Source organism: Rhineura floridana, chromosome 6, assembly GCF_030035675.1.
Source record: "Rhineura floridana isolate rRhiFlo1 chromosome 6, rRhiFlo1.hap2, whole genome shotgun sequence".
Classification (NCBI taxonomy): Eukaryota; Metazoa; Chordata; class Lepidosauria; order Squamata; family Rhineuridae; genus Rhineura; species Rhineura floridana.
In genome coordinates this window covers 151,062,570-151,075,061 of record NC_084485.1, presented here as the reverse complement: position 1 = coordinate 151,075,061, position 12,492 = coordinate 151,062,570, and the positions used below count along the sequence as shown (strand labels likewise).

The window sequence follows — 12,492 nt, the reverse complement described above, 5'->3', positions numbered from 1 at the left end:
AAAGGTCCCAGTTTCAGTCTCGGGCATCCCCTGCCTAATTGAAATGTTCCATTTCAGACATAGGAAAGCCACTGCAAGTCTTGAGTAGGGATGGGATCCATTGGCCGGTGCCAGTTCAAAAGCATTCCATTGACGTATGCAGTTGCTACTAGCCCTAAATTTGCTCCATTCAGAGAGGCATATTGACAATTCTGCTACAAAGTGCAAAGTATCAGATCCTGCTTGTGGGCTTCCTGTAGGCAGCTAGTTGGCCACTGTGAGAACAGGATGCTGGCCTAGATGGGCCATTGGCCTGCTTCATTTGGCTTTTCTTATGTTTTTAAAGTATAACTCCCTTACTTTGTATAACACTGTGAGGTAGCGTGATTGGTCTGATTCCCACAGATATAATTTTTGTCTCCTTATCAGGTGAACATTGACCATTTCACTAAATCTGTGACCATGAAGAATCTGGTGGAGCCATCTGTGAGCACTTTTGACCTGGCCCAGAAGAGAATCTTCATGCTGATGGAGAAGGATTCTTTGCCCAGATTTGTGCGTTCCGACATATATCAGGAGTTAGTAAAGTAGCAGTGTGGCAGAGCTGTGCAAGGCATTGCTACTCCCATCTGCAAGCAGGGCCATTGCTTACTCCATTTATTAGTAACCAGTGCTTGTTATTCATCGTGGTGATTGCTTTGCTTTATACATATTCCAAGCTTCTAAAGTTCAAAGGCTGTGTTGTCAAAAGTCCTGTTTTGGTCTCTCTGCTGCTCCTTCCAGATGATTCTGTCATACCATTTTTACCATTTCTGTTCCTCCCCATCAATATCCCAATTACAAAAAAGAGGTTATATGAGCTCTCCTAGATACAGTACCACAAATAAATATTTTCACATACAAGGCCAAATAGGCTCTAGATCCTTTTACCCATCTTGTTCTGAGCAGCCTAGATTCAAGAAGAATCTAGGATATGTATCTCCATTTGAACTGTCTGTTCTAAGAGAATTATTATTATTAGTAGTAGTATTTTTATTATTACTATTTATTAGATGTATTAGTTGCTTGTTACCCAAAGGTCTCCAAGTGATTTACAACTTGTTTTTAACAATGTACCATATAATAATAATAATAATAAATTTTATTTCTAGGCTGCCTATCTGGCACAAGCGGCCACTCTAGGCGGCGTACAAGATAAAGTAAAATACAACATACAAACTACATAAAAACCCAAGAACTACAATATAAAACAAAACCGAACCCACCCATAGCTAAAACCAATGGCACCCAAAAGAAAAAAAAGGAAAAAAAAAAAGCAGCAAAACAAAAGACAAAACCCCAGGCCACCTCAGCCAGCCGGCTTATGTATCCCTCCAAAGAGGGACAGGTGATGGAAATTAGTCACAGCTGGCTGGGTACCTGGGACCTGGTCCTGCAGGAGGCATGTCTGCCAGGCAGCAGTCCCACTGGGAAGGGTGGTGGAGGTGGTGTTCCAACAGCAGCAGCAAGAGCAGGCTCTCCTTCCCTGGGTGGCGATGTTCTCCTTCTTCCTGCAGGCACTGGGTCTCCCAGGCCACCTCAGCCAGCCAGCTTATGTATCCCTCCAAAGAGGGACAGGTGATGGAAATTAGTCACACCTTACAATTAAAAACAAATAAAAACTAGAGTTCTAAACAGCATAATCTGTAGTTATCTGTCATTAATAACTCAATAGGTGACCAGCTTATAAAACTTGTGTTTATTATCCCATCAACTATCAATCACAAGTCATTGACTTGTCAAAGATAAGGAGGTTGTAGTGTCTTTTTAAAAAGCAATATGTTCTGCAGAACCCTAGTCTTAAATTGGTGAGCTGGCATCCGCTGATGGGATATGGCCTGCCCTAAAGTGGGTTGCAGCAGCAGAACTACCATCATACAATTATATGGTGTAAAAATAAAAAGTGGGTATCTAAATAATGCATGTTTGGGCTAAAGGGAGAGTGGTCCCTCATCTGAAAAGGTTGGGGACTGTTACTTTAGAAGACAGAGTCAGAACTGCATATGTCATCCTGTTATCTTTTATACATGGATGGTTAAGATAGCACAACTTAGCAATAGAAATATAAGAAAGTATGTGCATCAGCCCGTAGAAACGCAATTAGGTCTCTTACACCTTTTTACTTAATTCTTTCACTAAGGTCCTATTCACATACTACCATGTCAAATCTTTGTTATATACAAGGGCATTATATTACAGCAATTTCATCTGGTGAATATGTTATTCGAATATACTGTTATCTGGAAAGAGCTGGTATTTACCATGCCACAGTGAACCAACCAATGAATAATACTGAAAATACAAGGAAGAGTGTCTGCAGAAACATTTTTTGGGGGGTAAGGTCTATGAATTACTACAGTTCATTGGCAACCCACTCCACCTGCCATTACATTTAGAAATCCAAGGAAAGGGGCAAATGACCCCTTGCCTCCCCTCCCGGCAGACACCCTTTTAATGCAAGCCCTTACCACATAAGGGAGCATTCAAACAACATATTTACCATATCAGATTGATGACATAAAAAGCTCATCTTGCAATAATGAGATATATATTTACATGGGAATGTGGGAATCACACCTGCTGTTTTCAGAAAGAACAGCCAGGAGGTTGATCAAGCTTCTTGTGGGCTACATGTGGCTTGGTGGATCATAAGTTATACAGTTCTGCTGTACTGTCAAGAAGGCTAAAGAGAAAGTGACAGGTTTTCAGGCAGTGGTTGATGTCTCTCCAGCATGCTGTGCTGCAGTTAAGGGAAGGGACATGCAGATTATACCATTTTCAAAATACCCACCCCAGGTAGCAGTAACCAAAACATCTGGAGATGGAGAGAGGGAGAAAAATAAATCCAATCATCCCAGCCCAAACAGTGTGACTTGTTTAGCCAGCCAGGCCTCTTATATACTTAAATTTTCTGCATTAGCTTTATTGGGTTATAATTTCTGTAATGGACCTGCATAATCTCCAGTGCCTATGCACAGCCATATGTAATACTGCTGAAGAATTATTTTCTGAATTGTGATGAAAGTACCTGTAGTGAAATCTTCTTGTTCTCTTAATCATCTCTGTAGCAGGCTGGGCAAAGTGATATTTCATTCTAAACTTTAAAATTAGCATGTTATTGGAATACATATAACACTTTCATCTAGAATTCCAGCCTCTGAAGTTGCATGGAAATGGAAATTCATCTGAACCCAGATGAAGAAAATGAATTTAAATTCCAGAAAATATACCAGTGCTCAGAGCCGCCCCTAGACACCGGGAAGCGGGAAAGTTGCCCTGGGCCCCGTGCTTTGGGTGGGGCGCGCTTGGCGATCTGCTCACCAGCCGGCTCCTCCCTCCCTGCCTGCTCGCCTTCACCATGCCAGGCAGGGTGCAGTGCTCTCTCGCTCTCTTTCTCTCCACCCGGGACGGGCTCACTCGCCTGCTGCCTGCCTGCCCGCCATGCCGAAGCCACCGCCGCCACCACCTCTTCTGCTGCGGTCAGCGAGCGGTAGCCGCCCCGGGGACAGCGAGCTGGGCTGGCAGTTCCAGGGCTGGTGCCTGTGCACCTACGGTGACTCAGCCAAGACCAAGACGGTGACCCGGAGCAAATGTGGGGGGGGGGCAACTATGCTTTTGCCCCGGGCCCCGCACATGCTAAGGGAGGGCCTGCCAGTGCTAGACATGATTTTGCAGTCCAAGCCTTGCATGCATAGCTGCACAGATATTCTCAATAGCACCAACCAGCTATTCAGTAGGGGAAAATGATACTAATCCAGTCCCCAACCCAAACAGCTATCTGTGCTATTCAGGGTATCTGACCAGGGCTATGAACACACAGATACCTGCTAGTGGGAAATTACAGCACCCAAACCTAAATGCTTAACAAAACACAACAAAAAACTGATTGTCAAACTCTTTTAACTTCAAGATGAAAAGGAAATATAAAATCCAGACAGCTCTGGCACGATAGATTTTGATAGATAGGGTTTGGTTCATTAAAAAGCTAAGATTTTCCTTAAAAATATTGGCTTCTTATTGGTTAGAGTCCACAGGGGGGAGCTTATTGGGTTTTTAATGTTCTGTTTCAAGATAAGGCTAGAACCATTTCCGACCAAATGTCAAGCCCTCCCCTGACCCATTTAAAACCAGCCTTTGCCAAAGAAAATGCCTTAGGACAGCTTGCCTGCCATGAAGAAAGTCTTTGGTCTCACTCCAGTTTTAAGCTGGCAGGTACAAGTACATGCTCATTTTTATCCTGCCCTAACCTTACAGTTTTCCACACAGTAGTAGGTCACTGTTCATTTATTATCTTTCTTTACGGACAGGGGGAGCATGCTGGATGCTTACTCATTTCACTCGGGCTTGAGCAGTAGAACTTTTTTTGCTATTATGCCCAAATCCTATTATTTCTATATGGATACAAAAGGGAAAAGTTATAATAAAGTGTTTATAAGTAGCCTTAATAAAAGGGTTGTCTGTTCTAAGGGTTTGATTTAAAGTTTCAGGGTTTTAGCCTCGTTTGTAGGGTCTTCCAGGGGGAAAGACTAAAATCTCAGAGTCAGTGATAAGATCGAAGGTTAAGAACTGCCTGGTTTTTGCTATTTCCTTCACCCCACCAGCTTCCTCCATGATGAGGCCCCAGGCTCCACCAAGTGCAGCCCTTCAGTGGGCACCACCAAGCTCTGCCCCCACCAAAGTCTTTTCCTCTGACCTGCCAACTCTCACTACTTATGTGTCTCAGACGCAACTGGGAACTGGCAATTCTTCCCTTACCAATCATTATGATGGAATTAAATAGCTTTGCAAGTATAGATTTGAACTATTACATGTACCCAAAGTGCTATAAGTTAGTGCTGGAGAAGAACTCTCCATCAGCCTGGCCATCAGCCTCCTCCACCGTTTTCTTAAATTGCTCTATAAACTTACTCTCCTCCAAGTAAAAAGCGTACTCACTTACAAGCTAATTGAAAGCTGTCACTTTGAACGGAAATTCCAAGAAATAACTGATCTAAGACATTTTAATAATCGTCTTTTCCTAGGGAAAGATATGACAATGAGTGATTGATCAACCATGGTGTCTGGTTTTAGCCAATGCTTTATCCTGACCCATCAGCCATCTCCTGATGTAGTATGCACTTGTTTGGGGGACCTACATGGGAAAAGCTGGCTTATCCCCAGTGACCAGTTTTGGGAACACACTCTTCCTAGAGATGCTGATCACTGAACAAGCCATCAAGACGCCTCTCCTCACCCTCCACTCCCAAGACAGATTTTCCAGCAAGTGAGACACGAGGGAGCTTGCACGGCTGCTGCTAGGGCTGAGCCTGTTCAGCTTCTCTGCCTCTGAAGTTATAAACAGCTTGAGCTTGTCAACATGTTTAATTCAGCAGCCTGTTCTCTTGGGTCCCGCAGCTCCATGAGACAGCGTGTGACATGCAATGAAATAAACAAAGGCTCAACAAACCTGTTACAAGTACAGTAAAAAATAACTTCTGAAAATTGTTTCCATGGTAACTGCATAAAAATATAGTGCATGGCTGAAGGGTCAGGCTTGGCCTTTCCAGGAAAAAAAAACTTGTAATCAATTTATTTTTATTTTTTACCCTCAAGCAAAAACCATAGCCCGCATTATGCTGTGTTTTTTTTGCTGCTTTCTCAGCATAGGCCCGATCTGCACATCAAATTAAACCACAGTTAAAAACAAATTATGGTTTAATGTGAACAAGCAGCTTGCTAGTGCACACTGCTGAAAAGTTCTCACTCCACTCCTCCCTGCTTTTGCCTCACTGCCACAAAAGAAGCTAGAGTCTAGAGTTCATAGTTTGTTTCTCTTGAAACAAACCACAATCAATAACCAAGGTTTGTCCTTGGTGTACTGCTCATGGTTTGTTTGGATGAAAAAAACCATGAGCCAGTTTGGACATCATGAGAAATCAGATTCTGGCTGGTTTCCCACTGGCCACACAACAGCAGAAGCAGGAGAGAACTGGAACAAGAACTAGTCATATTAATCCACAGTTTGTTTATAACTATGGTTTATTGTGACATGTAAACCAGACCAGTGAATGTTATATAGAGCCAAATTCTTCCACAGACCTAGAAATGGAAAAAAATGATCTTAGGTATGCTTTATCTCCTAAATGAGACTGGGATCTTGCTGTCCAGTCTGTATCACAACATAATCATTGGAGAGCTTTCCCCAGTTCGTTACTGCATTATTTCCCAAAGGTCATTGTGGATCTTTGCACATTCTTGGATTGTGGTGCATTCTGGATGATTTGGAGAAGGTCTGAAACTGTTGTGAAACTGTTGTGGCCTAGGAAATTCTGTGCAAAAAGGATTAGGAGTTGGACTGTGTGGGTTCAATCTAGACACATTACTATCCCAATGTCTTGAAGCAGTTTCAGCTTTCTTTGCTACCTAGAGTGAAGGAAAATGAGTAGGAGATAAGCAAGGGATATGACTCCCCCCCCATTGTACAAGTTCCCACAACCTCTGGGACTTTCCCAACCCTACTAGGCTTCTACTGGGAGGAAGGACGGGATATAAATCTATATAAATAAATAATAAATTCCAAACATAATGCAGTTATTTGAGATACTGGTTGAGTCCAGTATCTAAGGAAGGATGTAGTGTGTCTATGACAGATAAGCAATTAGAACCCTATGGATCTCCAATGCAAGTGTTTCTCAAGGACATTGAAATGTGTCACGGCCCAAGAGATGCCTCTGGTTGACTCCTTTTCACATTTTCAGCCTGAAAGGAGCAGCATACAAGAGGTTCTCTCAATTTTTCTTTACATCAATCCTGAGGGGCAGATTGAGAGCGAGCGAGAGAGAGAGTGAATGGCTCAAGGCTGCCAGGTGAGCTCACTGCCCAGCACCCTCGGCACTTAAACCCCACACCACTGCTTTTCATTTCACAGCCTCTGTACCAGAATGACAGCTGTGCATCCGTGGTGCTTCCAGACTGTTGCTATTTTTGAGTGGATCCAATCACATACTGGCAAATTCAGGTTGCTCAATTAAATTTGATTTGGCACTCTTGCACAACAAACCGGCTTCCTCCCAGAAGCAGACTTTTTGTGATAAAGGGATGGAAAAGTGTGTTGGAAAGTATGGGATAACAATTGCTTGACACAACATCATATAACCTTCCCAGAAACAAATCAGAATGAATGCTTAATCAACAGCCAATGTCATCTAATCTCCCCCAAAACTTTGTGCAAACAAATCAGGATGAATGCTCAGGTTGTCTGGAAGTGACCTCAGATTCAAGGCCTCGGATTTGAAGCTTTAACTTGTAAAACCCCTGGAATATCTCAATATCACTTGTTTTTGGAAGGCAGTTTTTCTAAAAATCTGTAAGTATCAAATGTAAAGAAAAATATTCACGTGATGCTCAATCATGTAAAAACATAATTAGGTAATCCATTATTTTTGTTGTGTGTGGGTTTCTCACATTCACTCCAAATCGTTATGAGACACTCCGTGTCTGATGTATAAGATGGTGATGGAAGAGATTATCTTTCCTATTGAACATGTCATAAGAACATAAGAAGAGCCTGCTGGATCAGGCCAGTGGCCCATCTAGTCCAGCATCCTGTTCTCACAGTGGCCAACCAGGTGCCTGGGGGAAGCCCGCAAGCAGGACCCGAGTGCAAGAACACTCTCCCCTCCTGAGGCTTCCGGCAACTGGTTTTCAGAAGCATGCTGCCTCTGACTAGGGTGGCAGAGCACAGCCATCATGACTAGTAGCCATTGATAGCCCTGTCCTCCATGAATTTGTCTCATCTTCTTTTAAAGCCATCCAAGCTGGTGGCCATTACTGCATCTTGTGGGAGCAAATTCCATAGTTTAACTATGTGCTGAGTAAAGAAGTACTTCCTTTTGTCTGTCCTGAATCTTCCAACATCCAGCTTTTGAATGTCCACGAGTTCTAGTATTATGAGAGAGGGAGAAGACCTTTTCTCTATCCACTTTCTCAATGCCATGCATAATTTTATACACTTCTATCATGTCTCCTCTGACCCACCTTTTCTCTAAACTAAAAAGCCCCAAATGCTGCAACCTTTCCTCATAAGGGAATCGCTCCATCCCCTTGATCATTCTGGTTGCCCTCTTCTGAACCTTTTCCAACTCTATAATATCCTTTTTGAGATGAGGCGACCAGAACTGTACACAGTATTCCAAATGCGGCCGCACCATAGATTTATACAATGGCATTATGATATCGGCTGTTTTATTTTCAATACCTTTCCTAATTATCGCTAGCATGGAATTTGCCTTTTTCACAGCTGCCGCACACTGGGTCGACATTTTCATCGTGCTGTCCACTACAACCCCGAGGTCTCTCTCCTGGTCGGTCACTGCCAGTTCAGACCCCATGAGCGTATATGTGAAATTAAGATTTTTTGCTCCAATATGCATAATTTTACACTTGTTTATATTGAATTGCATTTGCCATTTTTCCGCTCGTTCACTCAGTTTGGAGAGGTCTTTTTGGAGTTCTTCACAATCCCTTTTTGTTTTAATAACCCTGAACAATTTAGTGTCGTCAGCAAACTTGGCCACTTCACTGCTCACTCCTAATTCTAAGTCATTAATGAACAAGTTGAAAAGTACAGGTCCCAATACCGATCCTTGAGGGACTCCACTTTCTACAGCCCTCCATTGGGAGAACTGTCCGTTTATTCCTACTCTCTGCTTTCTGCTTCTTAACCAATCCCTTATCCACAAGAGGACCTCTCCTCTTATTCCATGACAGCTAAGCTTCCTCAGAAGTCTTTGGTGAGATACCTTGTCAAACGCTTTTTAAAAGTCTAAGTACACTATGTCCACTGGATCACCTCTATCTATATGCTTGTTGACACTTTCAAAGAATTATAATAAGTTACTGAGACAGGACTTTCCCTTGCAGAAGCCATGCTGGCTCTGCTTCAGCAAGGTTTGTTCTTCTATGTGCTTAGTTAATCTAGCTTTAATAATACTTTCTACCAGTTTTCCAGGGACAGAAGTTAAGCTAACTGGCCTGTAATTTCCGGGATCCCCTCTGGATCCCTTTTTGAATATTGGTGTTACATTTACCACTTTCCAGTCCTCAGGCACAGAGGAGGACCTGAGGGACAAGTTACATATTTTAGTTAGCAGATCAGCAATTTCACATTTGAGTTCTTTGAGAACTCTCGGGTGGATGCCATCCAGGCCCGGTGATTTGTCAGTTTTTATATTGTCCATTAAGCCTAGAACTTCCTCTCTCGTTACCACTATTTGTCTCAGTTCCTCAGAATCCCTTCCTGCAAATGTTAGTTCAGGTTCAGGGATCTGCCCTATATCTTCCACTGTGAAGACAGATGCAAAGAATTCATTAAGCTTCTCTGCAATCTCCTTATCGTTCTTTAGTACACCTTTGACTCCCTTATCATCCAAGGGTCCAATTGCCTCCCTAGATGGTCTCCTGCTTTGAATGTATTTATAGAATTTTTTGTTGTTGGTTTTTATGTTCTTAGCAATGTGCTCCTCAAATTCTTTTTTAGCATCCCTTATTGTCTTCTTGCATTTCTTTTGCCAGAGTTTGTGTTCTTTTTTATCTTCTTCATTCGGACAAGACTTCCATTTTCTGAAGGAAGACTTTTTGCCTCTAAGAGCTTCCTTGACTTTGCTCGTTAACCATGCTGGAATCTTCTTGGCCTTGGCAGTACCTTTTCTGATCTGCGGTATGCATTCCAGTTGAGCTTCTAATATAGTGTTTTTAAACAACTTCCAAGCATTTTCAAGTGATGTGACCCTCTGGACTTTGTTTTTCAGCTTTCTTTTTACCAATCCCCTCATTTTTGTGAAGTTTCCTCTTTTGAAGTCAAATGTGACCGTGTTGGATTTTCTTGGCAATTGGCCAGTTACATGTATGTTTAATTTAATAGCACTGTGGTCACTGCTCCCAATCGGTTCAACAACACTTACATCTCGCACCAGGTCCCGGTCCCCACTGAGGATTAAGTCCAGGGTTGCCGTCCCTCTGGTCGGTTCCATGACCAACTGATCTAGGGAATAGTCATTTAGAATATCTAGAAACTTTGCTTCTTTGTCATGACTGGAACACATATGCAGCCAGTCTATGTCCAGGTAGTTGAAGTCACCCATTACTACCACATTTCCTAGTTTGGATGCTTCCTCAATTTCATATCTCATCTCAAGGTCTCCCTGAGCATTTTGATCAGGGGGACGATAGATCGTTCCCAGTATTAAGTCCCTCCTGGGGCACGTTATCACCACCCACAACGATTCTGTGGAGGAGTCTGCCTCTTTTAGGGTTTCGAGCTTGCTGGATTCAATGCCTTCTTTCACGTATAGAGCGACTCTGCCACCAATACGTCCTTCCCTGTCCTTCCGATATAGTTTATATCCAGGGATAACCGTATCCCACTGGTTTTCTCCATTCCACCAGGTCTCCGTTATGCTCACTATATCAATGCTCTTCTCTAAGACCAAGCACTCCAGTTCTCCCATCTTGGTTCGGAGGCTCCTAGCATTAGCGTACAGGCACTTGTAAGCAGTGTCTCTCTTCAAGTGTCTTTGGCACTTGTGGTTAGGCCTGTGGTAATTTTGCTCTTCTGAATTTATATCCTGTGCCCCTACTCTCACAATGCCTACTTCTAGGCCTACCCCTTTTAAAATTTCATCATTTCTTTGGTTTTTATCCCAGGGGGGAGGTTTATTCCGAACCGGACCTTTCTCAGCTCCTGTCGGGTTTCCCCCCTCAGTCAGTTTAAAAGCTGCTCTGCTACCTTTTTAATTTTATGTGCCAGCAGTCTGGTTCCATTCTGGTTCAAGTGGAGCCCGTCCCTTTTGTACAGGCCCGGCTTGTCCCAAAATGTTCCCCAGTGCCTAACAAATCCGAACCCTTCTACCCGACACCATCGTCTCATCCACGCATTGAGACGGCGAAGCTGGGCCTGTCTGGCTGGTCCTGCGTGTGGAACCGGTAGCATTTCAGAGAAAGCCACCTTGGAGGTCCTGGCTTTCAGCATCCTACCTAGCAACCTAAATTTTGCTTCCAGGACCTCACAGCTGCATTTCCCCATGTCCATACCTTGTCATGCCAGTAGTTATCCAGTGGCTTGATTGGGCCAATCAAAATAGTGAACATTCATTTTGCAAAGCATCATCACTTTGTAAAGAACAGGAAGTGTTTGCAACCCAAAAATTGAATGAATAACCAGCTTCCTGCAATCAGTTGATAGATACTGAAGTGAGAGCTCTGGCACTTCATACTTACATTTAGTATCAGCATTAGGGGCCTACCTTGATTGCTTGTGCCATTCTTCAGTTCTGCCACAACAAATGCAAAATGTAATCTCCTTTTAGACACATTTAAACAACATTCCAGAGAAGCTAGATTGTTATAAGTCACTTCATACCACAGAAGGCCTGTCAAATGCCCAGTATTTCTAATAAAGTACAGTTGTGCAACATCCTCTGTTTAATTTTTCTGGCATGCAGATCAGGAGGAGAGAAAAAAAAAACAGATTTTTAATTACTATTATTTTATTTTATTTTATTTTTGGGGCCTGCTACAGAGATGTTGAGATTGTGATAGCTTTATTTTCAGTTAAGTTATATATTTATCCTACTTTAATATTAAACAATGCATAAGTTATTAGTAGTATATTTATATTCATTATATTTCTCCATTATTATCTACAGGCTCATACATAATCATTATAAGCAGAATCCACTCTAAGGTTCTCCTGCACAAGCCCCATTAGAATGAATGGAACTTAATATGAATTAAAGTCTTCTGAGACTCAATTTCATTTGATTGGGGGTTAAGCAGGAGAAGCTTCCATTGAATCTTTCTTTCCTAAATATATATTCTATCCTAGAATGTTGTGATTTGTGTTTGGATTAAATAGACTGAATGGCTACAAATCTGAAAAATGACAAGTTAAAACTATTTACTCAGCTTTTTATCCAGTATGAAATAAAGTGTCTCACTAGTCTTTGTGACCTTTGTTCTTTTGTGCAGTATTGTTAGGCAACTAACTTTAGAAATGGTAAGAATTGCAGATTCAGATCTGAGCATCTATTGCATCACCTCACCCACTGATGACTAGTCTAGTATATGGTCACTCTTTACAAAATCATGGGACTCAAGACTTTTTCCAGAGTGCAAGTTTCCAGATTTGTGACAACTCATCTTCATAATTACTGCAATTTCTGTTACTTTTTCCATTTATTTTCTTGTGGCAATGTTCACTCTAGATTATTGAACAGAACTGTGCTTATTTAGTGCAGGACTATGCTCTCCAGATGCTGTTGGACTACAATTACCATAATTCTTGGCCATTAACCATGCTGACTGGGGCTGATGGGAGTTGTAATTCAACAATATCTAGAGGGCCACAGATTCCCCGTCCCTGGTTTGGTGCAAGATTTCAGACTCACAAATTTTATTTTTGCTGCTGCTTATATTGCTCATCATAAATATAGTCAC

At 42.2% G+C, this 12,492-nt stretch overlaps 1 protein-coding gene across 1 annotated transcript in view; it reads left to right on the top strand.

The window, feature by feature from the left end:
* Positions 1 to 11,998, top strand: part of LOC133388029 (regulator of G-protein signaling 5-like) — a 68,425-nt gene extending 56,427 nt beyond the window's left edge. Inside the window, exon 5 of the mRNA XM_061634089.1 lies at positions 409 to 11,998. Coding sequence (XP_061490073.1) covers positions 409 to 570 — 162 coding nt within the window. The 3' untranslated portion in view covers positions 571 to 11,998. The remainder of the gene's footprint in view (positions 1 to 408) is intronic.
* Positions 11,999 to 12,492: the final 494 nt, after the last annotated feature.